At 42.9% G+C, this 17,184-nt stretch overlaps 1 protein-coding gene across 1 annotated transcript in view; it reads left to right on the top strand.

Annotated features, from left to right (window-relative positions):
• Positions 1–8,155, top strand: part of SYN2 (synapsin II) — a 202,732-nt gene extending 194,577 nt beyond the window's left edge. Inside the window, exons 11-13 of the mRNA XM_086697399.1 lie at positions 369–429; positions 4,506–4,725; positions 7,235–8,155. Of these exons, the coding sequence (XP_086553525.1) occupies positions 369–429; positions 4,506–4,725; positions 7,235–7,370 (417 nt within the window). The 3' untranslated portion in view covers positions 7,371–8,155. The remainder of the gene's footprint in view (positions 1–368; positions 430–4,505; positions 4,726–7,234) is intronic.
• Positions 8,156–17,184: the final 9,029 nt, after the last annotated feature.

Below are 17,184 nucleotides of genomic sequence, written 5' to 3'. Positions count from 1 at the left end.
TCAGGAAGCCGGGCCATGAGTATGAGGGGAAACTGGACAGCAGGCAGCCACCAGAGAAGAAACCAGATGCTGTTAGAAGATTCAAAGCTTCTGAACAGAATACGTCTAAAAGGGAGGGAAATGAGAAGGGGGGAGGGGGGCACTGCCTACCAGTGTGGGACTAAAGCCCAGACCCCCTAGACCTGTGCCCCAGCAACACTCCAGATGTTGAGATCTCCCTTGAGGCATTTCTGGAACAGCAGAAGCCTCTAGGCCAGATCCCATGGATCCCATCAGATCCCACTACACTCATGCCATGGAGCCATAGGGTTTCTCTTTGGAATCTGCTCAGAGTTTTGTTTTTATCTCTTTTGCATTTTGTCTTCCAGAGTGGAACACTTAAGGATCCGGACTCAAGCAAGACCCCACCTCAGCGGCCAGCCCCTCAAGGTTGTTTACAGTATATTCTCGACTGTAATGGCATTGCAGTAGGGCCCAAACAAGTCCAAGCTTCTTAAAGTGATTGGTAGTTCATTTTTCAAAGCAGAAATTTTAAGCCAAAAACAAACAAGGAAAGAAAGGAAAGCGGGGAGGGGAGCAACACTCCCCCCACCCCCCAGTGGTGCCGTTTCTGCGTTCTTTCAATGCTGACTGGACTGTGTTTTCCTATGCAGTGTCAGCTCCTCTGTCTGGTTGTTTACCTGTTCCTGTTCGTGCTTGTAATGCTCACTTATGTTTCTCTGTATAACTTGTGATTCCAGGGCTGTTTGTCAACAGTGTACAAAAGAATTGTGCCTCTCCCAAGTCCAGTGTGACTCTATCTTCTGGGTGGTTTGATAGTATTTTTTAAAGTATTACATAATGTGGGGTGAAATAGAACTGAGGGGGGTGGACAGGGGAGAAACAAAGACCACAAAAATAAAACCCAACTCCTCTCCTTCTCCCCCCCAGACTCAGATTAAAGCACCCCCCCACCCCCTGCTTACCTCCATGAGTGTGCTTGGGATCTTCAATGAATTGTGCTTTTTGCTTCCTTTCTGCATGACTAGGGTAAATAGATAGAAGTTTAAGAGATTTTCAAGGTCTAATTTCCATAGCTTCATCCGTTGAATCTGAAGGCATCCACCTTTTTCTCCATTTGCTAAAAATTTGGTGCAGTTTGAGTTTATGTGAATAGGCTGGCTGTGCCTGTAGAGCTCTTGTGTTTTTAGTGATGACATGAAATATAAAGAACAAGCTATTTCCAGGAATGTGTTCTGTATTTTACATCGAAGTGTACCTTCTTTTTTATTATTAACTAATTAGCTATGAGATTAGACAAAAAAAAAAAAAAATGGGGCCGCTGATGTGCAATATCAAAGTGAACTTGTGAGTATTTTCTGTGTGTTGATCTCAGTCCCCCTAAGTTGTTTCTTCTTTGTTGCTGTTTCTGAATTGGCCATATTATGCGCTTCTGTGAAACTGAGGCTGCTTTTTATTCCCCAAAGCTTGACCTATGTACAGAGATGATTCTGTAGTGATTTTGGACATAGGATGCAGGAAGCTACTGAAAGTCAGAGAAGAATTCAGCCACTGTGCTCTTGGCCTCTCCCTAGGCATCATGAGACCAAATAAAAAATGTCCCATTTCACAGAGCGGGTACACTGCTACAGAAGTCTGAGGTGGACTCCTGCTTTCATTTCCAGCTCTGACAAGAGCCCTCCAGAAGTCAGAGAATGAGGGTTTTTCTTTTTCCTGGGAAGAACTGTCTCCAATTTTAGCTTGTGTGTGTTTGGGGCAGAGGCTCCACAGCCATGGCTCTTGAAGAAACCTTACCAGTTTGCCCTCTTTCCTCTGACACACAGTTCCTGGGCAGTGATGAGGCAGGTATTTAAAGCAGGCCTCGGCTTCAGTGCCTCCTCCTGCCATCTCCTAGCCAGGTTGGGACAGGCACTCAGTGGTCTCCTCTGGCATGATGGTCCGTGGGAGATCATGCTAGCAGTTTGCATTTTAGAGAAATGCTTCTAGCTCTACTTTCACATTCCTCTCACTTCTATACTGACATGTTACTGTTCTGGATTCCAGGTCGGAGGAATAAATAGTGCCGATAGTATGATTTATGTGTCCAGGGGCACGTGCCCCAGTTTCTCCTTGGGTTGCTGGCAAATTCTGAGGCTACAGGGAAATGCACTGAGTGTGAGTGTTCTCATCTGTGACCCCTCCCTTAGATGATGGTGGTGATGGTCGATCTGTTGTAAATATATACACATATGCATTTACGCACTTCCAGGTGGGTTGCATAAGAATCAGGTCCTTAAATACCTCCCAATCTGATGAAATGGTAGAAAGGAATAAAGCAACATTTCCCAGAATGGAGGAATACCTTTTATTTATTTTTTACTTATTATTTATTATTATTTTTTGTCCAAGCAGTGAGCTGATAGTGGTGTTGCTTCTCTGCATGTTATCAGTGTGAACATCTAGGTGCTTTTCATGTGACATTTGTGAGCCACAAATACAAAGTTGCCATTTGAATTCAGTCAGGCTCCAGGGTGGCTTTAGCCAAGGTCTCTCAGGTGGGGGAGAAACTGATTAGGGCTCCTACTGCCAAATGCAAGCAGGCAGCGTATCCTGACTATTATGTGCCCTCAGGCAGCATGCTAAGGAACAACTCTGTGGCCTGGGGGACATCCGTGTCACAGTATAGGATTGCTGTTCAGGTGTTTTGTACCCATTTCTTTTCTGATGTTGTCCCCTTTTTTTGTACCGATCCAGCTGGGAGAACCTCAGCCAATGCTGGAAGAGTGATTTAAGTACCTCTCTTTTGTGACTCTCTTGTACAGCTTAATGTGCAATAAAGGAAAAGTTATATCTGTCTTCAGTGTTAAGTTGTAAAGTTTCTGGCTATTCAAGCATCTCTGTACAAGTGGGAAAGAATTCAGGTTCCTGGTACAAGAGGCTGAGCTATCAACCTGCTGTACTTTACAAGAAAAAGCTATAATACAAACGATGCCAAACTTTGGAAGAGGCAGAACTGGTTAACGTGGAATATGCTGATCTTTCGTCTTCATCTTCACTGGTTATCTGATTTGAACTTGGAACTTCAAGTTTTCAATGCAAAACTCCATTTCTTTATTCCTTTATGTATTTATTTATGTATAACTAACCCTGGTATTTACTGGTAATTGATAAAGTGGAGCCCATGCCATGTGGTAGGGAGATGGGCTGATGATCATGGGTGCACAGTGTTGTAGATGTATAAATCTGCCTCTCTAGAGGGTATGGGTATTCTGGTGTTTCTAGGAAACTAAGTTACAACACAACTCTTAGCTTCTCTTGAGTTTCTAGAAGCCCACTCCTTACAGCGGGCCCATGAATGTGGACTCTGGGAATGAGACTGAGAAATTGGATCTCTCCGACCAATTATTCATCATTTCCACTAGTCAGTATGCACTGATGGGGACATCTTTTGACTTTTGAGTACAGGAACCCCCTTAGCAAAATCTGAGCTTCAGGTATCACACTTACTGCCTGACAAGCCCCAGAGGAAGGATGGCCTTTTTTTTCTCTCCAGGCCACCAGATGGTTTTCTGTCTCATGCTGGGAGAACAGTATCCCTACCCTTTGGGGGGCAGGTGGGGCTCTTTGCCAGATGGTGCCCACAACATCCCCAGGGGAGCATAGGACTTGGGTTTCTGGAAAATTTCCACCACATACACCTGGGAGGGAGTGGAGCCCCCTGAGGATGGTACTAAGTGGCAAAAAGCACATGGAAACAAAGGATTGACCCTAGTCATGTGCATGGGCTAATGTTAAAATGAAGCTCTGGTGGGGTGGGGCGTGACAATCAGACATGTGCAGGTCAGGAGCCGGACAAAGGCCAGCTGGGTAAAACCATCACAAGTCTGTGATCATCAATGGTCATAAAGCACACAATGCTTTTTGAAGAACTTTCTGGTCCATTAACATCTTTGAAACACTACCTGAACACTGTCTGAAAGACAACTAAGACTAGGGATTACTTTTTAATAGTTTTATGGTTGTAAACACCAAGGTGCAGAGAAGTTTGCTGACTTGCTCAGGGAATCACTAGTAGACTATGTCTTGGTTTTTCTGACGCCCAGCCCTGTGCTCTTTCCACTGCCCTGTACTATGTCTGCTGCGTGGAACTCGAGGCTTCCTAGGCCTGCATGGGGTGGGTTGCCCTATACCTAAGGAACCTCTGGAGAGGAGGGTTGGGCTCCCTGTGGTCTGGGAGGATTTCTGTAAAAGAGCTTGCCTCTGACCAGGGCTGCTCCTGTCATGGTTTCTTCCCTGTCCTGACTTCTGTGCCTGAGGGGCTGTGTCTCTGAGGTGGAGCTAGTGGTGGTTGGATGAATGGGGAAGCCAGGGACTGGCTCTGGAGCCCTTCAGAGCCTCTGGGTGGCTTCTCATAATAGAGCTTATCCTTTTGGTAATTAACTAACCCCACCCCATAAGATGTAGATTCTAATAAGGAAACCCTTTGATATGGTTAAATTATGAAGTTTTTCTTGTACTGAACCTAGGGGGCCCTGGGCAACCCCAAGGAATGCAACCCCCAGGCAAGGTGCTGCCTCCACGCCGGCCTCCCCCTGGACCATCACTGCCACCTTCCTCCTCTTCCTCCTCCTCCTCTTCTTCCTCCACCACCCACGGAGATGCACCCTCCAGCAGCAGCTCCCTGGCAGAGGTCCAGCCACCCCCGGCTGCTCCACCACAGAAGCCCCAGCCTCACCCACAGCTCAAGTAAGAGACGACTCAGCAGCTCCTTCCCCTCTCCCCTTCCTGCCCCTCCTCACAGGACTTAGGCTTCAGAGCTGCTAGAAAGCACCTTCAATCAGGCTTCCTTCTACAGATATTTTTGTGGGGCTTTTTTGGGGTTTTGGTTCTGGGTTTTTTTTTTTTTTTGGTTGGGGGCATGGTTGGGGTTGATCGGGGAGGGTAGGAAAGAGGGAAGTGAAAGTCTAAGGTCTAGCCAGAAGTGCAAACCCTCCCCTTTCTTCCTGGGGAATACCAACAAGGCAGAGTTACTGCCCCCTTTCCTATTCTTATATTAGCTTAGGGTTGTTGTTTCTCTTTTTTTAAATCCTGTCTCCCACTCTTTTTTTCCATTCCTTTTCTGTGTGTGTGTCTCTCTCTCTTTCAAAATTAAAAAGAAAAAAAAAATCCTCTTTCCTGCCTCTGACTCACAGTTTAGGGTGTGCAATCAGCAAGCCTGCCCAGAAGGAAAAGGGGGAAGTAGTTAAATCCATTTCAACTTTTTACCTTCAGCTTTGTCAGAAGGAGGTTGGTTTCTGGTTATGGTCAGAGGAGGGCCCAGATAGATACCCCGAGGAACTCCATCTTCTTGGGCTTCCTCACTCCCTAGAAGCCCTCACCACACTGCCCTGCAAGCCCTCACCACACTGCCCTGCTTCAGAGGAAGAACTGAGGGCCCCTAGAAAACAGTAATGCTGTACTTGGGATAGACAGCATCTGGATGAGGATGGTGGTCAGTTCTACTCTCTTCCCCAGAACCAGAGACACCTCTCTGTACTGTCCCCAAATAGACCCCTGTCATCACTACAGCAGAGACAGCTGTAGCCTTGTGGGGATGGGAGTGACCCACCAGTGCTTCTCAGAGTGAGGTGATTGGAATCTTCAGGGAGGGAGGAAAGGGAGGCACTTAGAGATAGTCTAGGCATTGTAGAGATGAGTAAACTGCTCAGAGAGATTTGGTTAATTTTCTTTTTCAAAACCACTTTGTCAGTTAGTAGCAGAGCCAGGATTAGGGCTCAGGTCATCCAGATAACTACTCTCTCTAGGTCTTTCAGCCCTCATGACTGGAGGGGCATCACCCACTCCTGCTCCCCAGCTCTAGCTGGTGGCACATTTCACATCTCACCTGCCCCATAACCTCCCCTCAATACGATTGTTTTCTGCGTGCTGACTTTTAAGATCTCTCCTGCCTTCTCATTAGCCAACTCTGGCCCCAGTCTGAGGGCAGATCTTTGGGTTGCCACTGGCTTTGGGCTGAAATATCGAATAGAGCCAGCCTCTGACAACAGACAGGAGGCTTATACGTGGTGCCCCTGGCTGTACATGCAGAAGAGGGCCCCTCCCAGAGGCAAGCATGTTGGAGGCTCACCCCCAACCCTAATGAAAGACAGGCCATTTATTTACAGTCACTGCAGGAGAAAAACTGCTCACACTCTGTAGAAGGGAGTTTCTGGGTCTGCACCCCAAATTTCAGGAAAGACTGAGAGTTCTAAGACACCAGGAGAAGAGTTCTGCAGCCAAAAACCATCAGGATAGAGACACAGTGAAAGTCAAGGAGATATGATAGACCACTAGAGTCATCAGATCTCATATCTTCTCAAATGCTGGGCTTGGTCTCCCCTTGACCTTCTTGCCTTCACAGTTTTTCTCTCTGAATCTCTAGTCTCTCAAGGGAAAAATTCCTCCCTAAAATGTGTGATTTGGGTTTGTAATTAGAAAACCCAATATGTATCCACATATACACGTATGTGTCCACCTGATATGTTTCTCTTTTGCCCCTGGGTTCCCTGAACCCCACAGACCTCATATCAGGGCTCCTCCAAGGAAGGCCGTAAGGGCGGTCATGTCCATTTTAAGAACAGATAAATTGAAACATTTGTTTATTCCAAGTTTACTTGGAATGAGAGAAAAAAGCAGAGTATAAAGACCTCACAAATGAGAAACCAAGTCCCAGAGAAGCACAAGAGCGCAAGAAGGGCAGATCCAAGACTTTGACTCAGGTCTTCTGATGACTTCACCACTTGACAGTTGGTGGGAAAGAGAGTGCAGAGTCTAGGGTCCCCTAGTTGCTATAGTTCATTAGAAGGGAAAGGTGTGAGATTCCTAGATTAGTCCTTACCAAGTAGGGACTCTGAAATGTAGCCTGTGGGCCCTTTAGTTCAGCATTAAATAAAAGGAACAGATGAGTCACACTCCTTCTCCTTCTTTCCCTTCTCTCTCTTTTCCCCTTCTCCCTCTCTCCCTTCTCTTTTTCCCCCTTCTTCCTCTCTCCCATGCTGCCCCCATCCTTTCCTGTCTTAGCAGCACTGAAGGTGAGGGTAATAGCACAGGGGCCTCCCTGGGTCTTGGTAACACTCCACTGCTGGCTTTCTCCTCCATCACCCTGGTCTCCTTTCGGGGGGGAGTGGGGGTTCGGTTGTGTATCCTCATGTCACCCTCCTTCCCTGCCTCACTGGGAACACCCCCTCTCATGTTCTCTCTGGTTTTTATCTTCAAGCAAGTCGCAGTCCCTGACAAATGCCTTCAGCTTCTCTGAGTCCTCCTTCTTCCGGTCTTCAGCCAATGAGGATGAAGCCAAAGCGGAGACCATCCGGAGCTTGAGGAAGTCCTTTGCCAGCCTCTTTTCAGATTAGCTCTCCAGATACACTGGGGCACCTAGCCCACCGGGAAAGGCATCTGAGACATTTGACAATAGTCAGCCATGCTTGGTGGTGATGTCCCATGACCTTGATGTGTGTGCCCCTTCCTCTGCTCTGTTGTGCTAAGTGATATTGTGCAGCTTAGAAAAGACGATGTGAAAGTCTCAGGGCAGGTGCCTAACCAGGAAAGGGTACCTGACTTCAGGTAGAATAGAGCTGTTTTCCTGTAGTCCTGACAGCTTCCTCTCAGGTCATCATTCGCTGTGAGTTTAGTGGCCTTATTGTGACAGCGCCATCATGTCTTACTCTTCTTCATGAAACCAGAATTCCCTTCACTGAGAACTCTTGGTAGCTTAACCCAGCTCAGATGCAGTGCTAAGCATGCCCCCCGCTTTAGTCAGTGCTGCCTGTTTAGGGAGCATACACCTACCCAAAAATGCTCTTGGCTCTAAGTGTTAGACACTTACCCACACTTGGATCCTTTGTCATACCTGTTCACTGTTTGAAACACACCTGCCCAACACAAGACATTCCTCCACCACTATCATGGTAAAGCACCTTTAGTCTGTTGATTCTGGAGAGAACAGATCTACAGCACTCCCGCCCCTTTTCTCTCCTCTGGAGAGCAGTTCTTATGTGCGTGCTGCAGTGATCTTGAGCTCTGAAGCTGCACTGTAGAGAATGCATGCCACTGTAACAGCAGTATGCCAAGTTTTGTGTTCATCTCCAAATAAATGTTAAGACCTTTGGTGTAATAAAAGCAGCAGCATTAACCAGCATTTGATTCAGCCATGAGGTCTCCCCTAGGCCACCCTTTTGGTTGAGAGAGTGTATGTGAGGCATATGTGTGTGCTTGCAAGTGTAGGGAAGGGAAAAGTCCAGGAGAGTGAAGCTGTTTGTGCCAGTATGTTTGTGAATGTGCTTATGTGTGAGTGACTGTTTGCAAGTGGTTGAGAGTATGGCTATCCTTTAGATGCCACTTACGCTGGGCCTCCTGACACCTCCCGGTGAATGTTTCCTGCAGGACAACTGAACATTCTTCAGTAACTCAGCATTTCCACCAGTTTTACTGAATTTTTAGCCTTTCTAATATGCATAGCACCCTGCTCCTGGGGCAGTCAAGTTAGACCTACTTGTCTGGTCCATCAAGCTCCTCAGCTAAAACCCACATGGTGGTACCAACAAGGCTGGACCCATCTGCTCTGATGAGTGGAGTCCCACGGGCCTGGCCCCAGGCATCCGAAAGAGGCCTGTGATTGAGGGTGGGCTCTGAGGGACTTCACTCTGGCTTCTTCAACAAGAGTAGGTTCCCGAAGACCACAAGTACTGTGAAGATAAACTCAACATGTGCACTAATAAATGGAAATCAGTATATTAACATGATATCTATATAATTTCCTACACATACCCATCCTAACTCAGCAAAATAGCTTTCAGCCAAATGCCACTATCTTGCTAACCCTCCTCACAAGCAGTAGATGCTGAGAAGGCAGAAGATGAAGTTGTCTGACACTAGTGTCGCCTTTCTAATTCAGCCCATGATTTCAGAGTTCAAGGATCCAGAATGCTACCTTCTTACACTTAAAAAACAAGAAGTAGAACTTCCCATTGAGTGACCCCTGGGAGTGTGGGGGCATGGCAGCCCTCCTCCCTCAACAACACACATAACTAGGGAACAAACTATTAACAAACTAAATAAAAAGTTGGGGTCAGGGAACTCCCTATACTCCAGGGAATTGACCTTCAGGGTTACTTCTATATCCAGCAAAAAGTCTGCCACTTGTAGTCACTTATGTCCCTCCTGATTCTAAAAATATTTAATAGGATGTGTTAATTAATCAAAAAGCATTTATTGAGCACTTGCTATGAGCGGAAACATTGTGATGGAGGCCAAGAAATATGTACCAGCACTTTCATAGTGCTTACTAAGTTTCAGGCACAATTCTAAGTACTTAGCATATATCAATTCATTTATTCCCTCCAACAATCCTATATTATGGGTATTGTTACTATTTTACAAATGAAGAAATGGAGGCACATCCAGATTCAATAACCTGCTCAAGTTCACCCAGCTGGTATGCAGTGGAGCTGGGATTTGAACCCACATAGTGTAGCAGTATCACTGTATTATTTTTATTTTACCTGGCAAAGGAAACAAGATGTAGTTTTACTGAATGGTACATAATGTGAAAGCAAAATAAGAAATATACACAAAAATTCTTTGCACCCATACCTTCCTCCTTCCCTTACCTTCTATCAGTTGGCCCCAGGGAGAAGAGGGGTGGGAGAAGGTTGGAGAACTTATCAGTGTTGACCCCTCGTCCTAGAACCATGAGTAACACACACAATATATCTTATTCTGATTGAATATAGTTATGGTTCTTAAAAAATTACTCATTCTTTCACATGTGATGTCAGACCAAAAACCACAAGTGGCTTATTTAGAAAATGAGTCAGCCAGGAACTGCTAGGGTGACAAAAAGGGGAGGCATTTACTATAGGTCATGTAGCACCCTGGTCCAAAGGACACATGGATTCTATTCAACTCTTAGTAATGGGGTGGGGCCAGAGGTGGGGGAGTTCCATTTTGAAACACCCCTCTTGGTACGTAATAAAGCTGGCCCCAGAGACTAAGAAATTTGCCACTTGCAACAATCAATAAATATTTGATGAATACCATGGTTAAAAAAATGACCTAAGGGTTGGTGATAGTCCACTATAGATCTTGAAGCCTTCAGTCTGCAGGCCAATTGTGACCACTCTACAGCCATCTCTGCAGCTGACGGGGATTCCCTACCCACATCTTTACCCCAGAGTAATAGAGATAGAACACCTCATCCCTACCACATGGAACTCCCCATATCCTTGGGTCAAGATGAATTAATTCTGTTTATGTATTTGTTCAAAACTCTTTATTGTATACTTACCAAGCTCAATACATTTTGTAGGAAGAATATAAAAATGAGTTAAGCAAAGATTCTGCCCTCATAAAGTTTACCATCCAGTAGGGGATGTAGCATATATACAAATATAAAGAAGAAAGTGGCCAATGTCATAAGACAAATGCAGTCAAAATGTTAGTTTGGAAAAAAATTAAGCTTGATAGGTATTGGTGAGGATATGGGAGACAAAACTCTTACACACTGCAAGTGGGAACATATGTTGGTACTGCCACTTTGAGGAACAATTTGGCAATATCTAATGCACAAACCCTATAGTTCAATAATTTCTAGACATTCATTCTAGAGAATCTCTTGCACATGTACTCAAGGAGGCAAGTAAAAGCATATTAGCTGCAGCACCATTTGTGCAAAATAGAAACAACCAACTTTCTGTCATGGGGGAATTAGAACATAAATTGTGATTTACTCATAAATTGGAATACCATATAGAAGTTAAATAAAAATATTTGAGGAATTCAGTTAAGTTCAGATAAGATACAGAAGGAGTATGAAAAATATGAGTGAAATAACAGTAAAATGGACAAGTAGTAGGTGTTATGGGAGTGGAGCATACCTGTAGCTTGGGTGTTCAGAGAACGGGGCACCTTACTAGTGAGCTGTGAGCAGCCCACAGGATGAGGAGACATGGCCACTGGGAAAATGGGGTGAGCACACAGAATGCAGTCACTGAATTGTACAACTGGAAATTTCATCTAGTTCTGTCCTCTCATTTTACAGATGAGAAAACTGAAGCCCAGGCAACTTAAGGAACTGGCCAAGGTCATGAAGAAAGTTAGTAACAGCAATAATGACTCTCAGTCCTAGGTGCCTGATGGGCCATTAGAGACACTGTCCATCATGAGATAAATGAATGGGTTTCATTTCCAGGAGCCCTCCTGGGAGGAAGAGGCTTACAAAGCATTTCAGAGGCCAGGAAAGAAATGGGATGAGACAATGCTGGGCCACAGGAAGAGCCTGGAATCAAATATGGGTTTAAATCGTGTCTTTGCTAATTGTTAGCTAGTTGACTTTGATTATAGCTTTTCTATAATCTGAGGAGATTATTTTAATAATTCAATAAGCTAAGTCTCTTCAGGAAATGGTGCTGGGAAAACTGGACAGCTGCCTGCAAAAGAATGAGCCTGCACCACTTTCTTACACTGTACACAAAATAAACTCAAAATGGATTAAAGGCCGAAATGTGAGAGCTGATACCATAAAATTCCTAGAAGAAAGCAGGCAGTAATTTCTCTAACATTGGCTACTGAAACATTTTTCTAGATATGCCTCCTCTGGCAAAGGAAATGAGACAAAAGCAAAATTAAACAAGTGAGACGCACCAAAATAAAAAGCTTCTGCACAACAAAGGGAACCATCAACAAAACAGAAAGGTAATCTATTGAATGGGAGAAGATACTTGCAAGTGATATATCCTATAAAGGGTTAATATTCAAAGTATATAAAGAACTTACACAACTCAACACACACACACACACACACACACAAAGAATCCAATTTTTAAAAAATGGGCAGAGGATCTGAATAGACATTTTTCATATACAAATGGCCAAAACTCATGAAAAGATGCTCAACACTGCTAATCATTAGGGGATTGCAAATTAAAACCACAGTGAAATACCACTTCACACCTGTTACAATGGCTAAAATCAAAAACAAGAAATAAACGTCGGCAAGGATGAGGAGAAAAGGGAAACCTCGTGCACTGTTGATGGGAATGCAAACTGGTATAGCCACGGTGGAAAACAGTATAGAGTTTCCTCAAAAAATTAAAAATAGAATTACCATATGATTCAGCAATTCCACTACTGGGTATTTACCCAAATAAAATGAAAGCACTAATTCAAAAAGATATATGCACCCCTACGTTTATTACAGCATTATTTACAATAGCCAAGATAGGGAAGCAACCCAAGCATCCATCAGTAGATGAATGGATAAAGAAGATGTGGTCTATATATACTATGGAATATCACTCAGCCATAAAAAAGATTGAAATCTTGCCATTTGCAACAACATGAATGGACCTAGAGGGTATAATGCTAAGTGAAATAAGAGTCATAAAGGGGTGCCTGGGTGTTTCAGTCAGTTAAGCATCCAACTCTTGATATTGGCTCAGGTCATGATCTCACAATTTGTGGGTTCAAGCTGCGCATGAGACTCTGTGCTGATAGTGTGGAGCCTGCTCAGGATTCTCTCCTCTCTCTCTGCCCTTCCCCCACTCATTCATTCTCTCTCTCTCTCTTTCTCTCTCAAAAGAAAACTTTAAAAAAAAGTCAGAGAAAGACAAATACCATATGATTTCACTCATATGTGGAATTTAAGAAATAAGACAAATGAACAAATGAAGGGGAAAAAGGAACAAACAAAAACCAGGCTTTTTAAAAAAATTTTTTTAATGTTTATTTATTTTTAAGAGAGAGACAGAGCACAAGTGGAGGGAGGAGCAGAGAGAGAGGGAGACCCAGAATCTGAAGCAGACTCCAGGCTCTGAGCTGTCAGCACAGAGCCCAGCGTGGGGCTGGAACTCACAAACTGTGAGATCATGATCTGAGCCGAAGTCAGATGATCAAACTAGTGAGCCACCCAGGTGCCTCAAAACAGACTCTTAAGTACAGAGAACAAACTGGTGGTTGCCAGAGGGGATGTGGCTGAGAGGATGGGTGAAATAGATAAAGGAAATTAAGAGTACACTAATCTTGATGATCACTGAAAAATATATACAATTGTTGGATTATTATATTGCATATCTGAAACTAATATAACACTGTATGTTAGTTATACTTGAATAAAAAAATAATTAAATGAATTAATTAATCTAAAGTCTGTTCTAACAGTGGTTGGCGTATGAGAGGATCACAAGAAATCCTCTGCCTCATGAAGAGAACACCAGTGGAATCCCCCCTTGGCCAGGACTCCTCCAGAAGCAGCTAAAAAAATGTCAGTCATGCTTTTCTTCATCTCCTGTAACCAGGTGGGCCTCTAGGGCAATTTCAGCCCATTAGATGCCTTTTCCTAGGGCTATGTCTTTTTAAGATTAAGTTGGTTAGGGGCGCCTGGGTGGCGCAGTCGGTTAAGCGTCCGACTTCAGCCAGGTCACGATCTCGCGGTCCGTGAGTTCGAGCCCCGCGTCAGGCTCTGGGCTGATGGCTCAGAGCCTGGAGCCTGTTTCTGATTCTGTGTCTCCCTCTCTTTCTGCCCCTCCCCCGTTCATGCTCTCTCTCTGTCCCAAAAATAAATAAACGTTGAAAAAAAAAATTAAAAAAAAAAAAGATTAAGTTGGTTATATTGAGTTGAGGGAAGACACCTGAGGAGGCAAATACTGCTGCCCTAGGCATCCATCCCACTAGCAATGAGCATGCACACGCACACACGCACATGCACACACACAGCCAAAACCACTGCAGCTATGGAAATGACCACACAAACCCCAGATGACTTCTAATGGGCTAAATTTTAGACACTCATACTATGTGATCATTCCTATAGTGGTGTGGTTTCCTTCAAACAATTCCTTTGGGAGACTAAACATTTATTCCAACAATCCTGTTGCTTATGCTCAGAAAATGGTTCCCCTCAGATCTGTAACCCTCAAATTTGAATTTCTGTGATTATTGGAAGATCAGGAGTTCATTACCTGGGAAAATACAGATTCCCATGCAAACTGTCCTGCATATTGCACATTTTGGCAGGTCCTCAACACACACAAAAAAATAGTTAAGAATCATTGTTTTAGGGAGTGAATTTTGATTTAAATAAAACACTTAAGGGGTGCCTGGGTGACTCAGTCAGTTGAGCTCCTGACTTTGGCTCAGGTCATGATCTCGAGATTCATGAGTATGAGCCCCATGTTGGGCTCTCTGCTGACAGCTCAGAGCCTGGAGCCTCCTTTGAATTCTCTCCCTCTGCCCCTTCCCTGCATGTGCTCTGTCTCTCAAAAAAATGAAATAAAACGTTAAAATTTTTTTAAACATTTAAAATTCTTTTGGGGTCAACTCTCATGATTAAGGTAGATCACATATAAGGTTCAAAATGAAATGTAATTATAAATTAATGAGATAAATTTGTGTAGTTTATAAACTGGTTCTGAAGAAAACTAATCCCATTAAAGGAGTCTCATATGTTTGGAATTATTTCTCTTTGAAATAAATGTCAAGCCTCATCAAGATTCCTGATTTTGTCAGAGAGACGATGCATTTCAACAGGCAAATTCTATTGTTTGTTAAAAATAACCTTATTACTATCTAATTCTCAAGCCAAGCACAGACCACATTCAGAATAATGTTTTTCTCCTCAAATACTCATAATCACCATCCCTTACATTTGTATAGTATTTTACAATTTATATAGCACCTTGCAATTTAAAGGGACTTTACAGTTTATAAAGCACTGAGTCTTCTATCTTTTTGTTAGATTCTCACAACAGCCCCATGAAGCTATCTCATTACATGTGATTTCTGAGTGAGCTTTGGACTCCCACTTGAAAGGTACTCTTCCTTCTACAAATCTCCTTGGACTTCAAAGCCTGTTGATTGTAAACATGTAGGGAAAATAATGCAATTATTGATTCTGTCTGATGTTACTTCCCTATTCAACACCCTATCACTTTTTGAGAACTTGCTTTCTTTCTTGGATACTGATGTAGTCACACACACACACACACACACACACACACACACACACACACATACACTTGTGCTCGTCCATTGGTCATATTTTCAGGTATCTTTTTTTCTCTTGTTTCACAGTCCATACTCCCCAGCCTGGCACCTTTATCAAGCAAATAACCTGAGAGAGAAAGGGGAGGAGGGAACACCAAAGAGCTGTTCCAAGGAACCCATGCCATGTGTAAATAAATGTTCCCCAGGGAATGCCACCCTTCTCATTTTCATCCACTTCCATATCCGTATAGATCTCTTTTGATAAGAGTATCCACCCTTCAGTTAAGTCCTTCACAACAGAAAGCCACAGCCATCCCAGTGGATCAGGTTAAGTTCAGTGACCACCTAACAAACCCTGGTTGTTCTAGATCCTATTCTTGAGTAAGGGGCATTATTAGCTCTGTTGGATTACTGATGAGATGTAACAGGTTTGGATTCTTGGATCCACTCTAGAGCTAATGGTAATGGTAATGGTAATGATAGAGAGTTGAAAGACTGTGTCCAAAGGAGCCCTATAGATGGCTCAACCAAACCTGACTTATCCATACTCTGAAGACCTTCAAACCAACCCTGAGATCTGAGTGGCTTGATGAGTAGACTGGAATGACATTTGGGCTGCTCATTTGCCTTTGGAGTTTCACTGAGCTAACACACTATAACTCCTGGGATCTAAAGACACTTTGGGTTTGAATATTTAACACTAAAGCAGTGAGCGGTCAATAGGTTATTTCTTCTTAAAGACTTTTCCTCTATTCTGTCTCCATAGCTATTATTCTGGGGTAAGACCTTTATTCATACTTCTTATTGTTTCAGTCTCCTAATTGGTCTTCCTGGTTTCAACCTCTTGCCTATTTCTGCAAGGTACACTTCTTTTAAGATCTGTGATTATCAAAATCTTTCAGTGGATTTCCAGTTAGAGAGTGGAACCCTAATTCTTTATCTTGGTAGTTAAGCCCACCTAGAGTCTGGCCTCAATTTAGCAGGGAGGCATTACGTCTATGGTTAAGTATTTGGGCTTTGGGGTTAGACAAACCTGGTTTCAGTGGGGGTTCTACCACTTGTTAAATGTGTGACCTTGGGCAAAATGACTAAACCTCTCTAAATCCTAGTTTCATTACTTGAAATGATTGTAGTTGTAATAGTAGATATGTATGAGATAATGCATGTAAAGTGCTATGTGCAGGTATTGCACACATATAAAGAAAATTCTAACACATTTTATTTATCATTATTATTGTTTTTCCACCATATCTTCCCCATATTTAGTTGTAGCTAAGCTGATGTAGCTGTCCTTGTTTTTGCATTCTTCCTCTATATGCTCACTTTATTGTTTTTTGGCGATCTTCAGCTCCTTAAAAATTACTTTTTTTCTCTTCATTACTTGTCCAAATCATGCATATCCTTCAATACCCATCAGAAATATCACCTACTCCATGAAGCATTTTTTTCCACCTGAGTAGTCTGTGGTTGTTGTCTCTCCTCTAAACTCTTAGAATACACTTATTGTTTCTACTACTTACATAGATGTTTTGCAAGTTCACACAATTTTATTAAAATGTATATATTTATTTCATCTCTTTGTTCTATTCATATCTTGAACTCTTGTTGATTTTTTTTATGTTGAATTATTTTCTTCCACTTTTCATCTATCAAAGTCTATGTTTTAGGCTATTCTGAACCATATATTTTTCCCAACATTGTATTTTGAAAATTTTAAGATACACAGATAGTTGAAGTAATTATACAGGAAATACCCTTATACTCACTACCTATATTCCACAATTCACATTGTATTATGCTTGCTTTATCCCATATCTATCCACCCCTCTATGCATCCAACAATCAATCTTACATTTTTAATGCATTTCATTGTAAGTTGCAAACATCAGAACACTCACAAATCACGACACAAATTAGCTCCATCTGGTGAAGATTTTGAGGATGATCTACTTTATCTCCTGGTTTTGTAGATGAAAAAACTAAAGACCTAAGATATTAAGCAATTAATTCAACATTGGTTGGTTAATCATCAAGTATATACTGATCACCTGCTATGTCCCTGGTATTCTGCCAGGTCCTACAAATATAGTAATGAACAAAACAGTTCTGCCATCATGAAGCTTACAGCCTAACGGAGAAGATGGGTAATTGAACAGATCATTACAAATAGTTAAATAATAAAGTACT

Source organism: Puma concolor, chromosome A2 (assembly GCF_028749965.1).
Source record: "Puma concolor isolate L17-30 chromosome A2, mPumCon1.1.hap2, whole genome shotgun sequence".
Classification (NCBI taxonomy): domain Eukaryota; kingdom Metazoa; phylum Chordata; class Mammalia; order Carnivora; family Felidae; genus Puma; species Puma concolor.
This window is presented reverse-complemented; position numbering and strand designations above follow the sequence as displayed.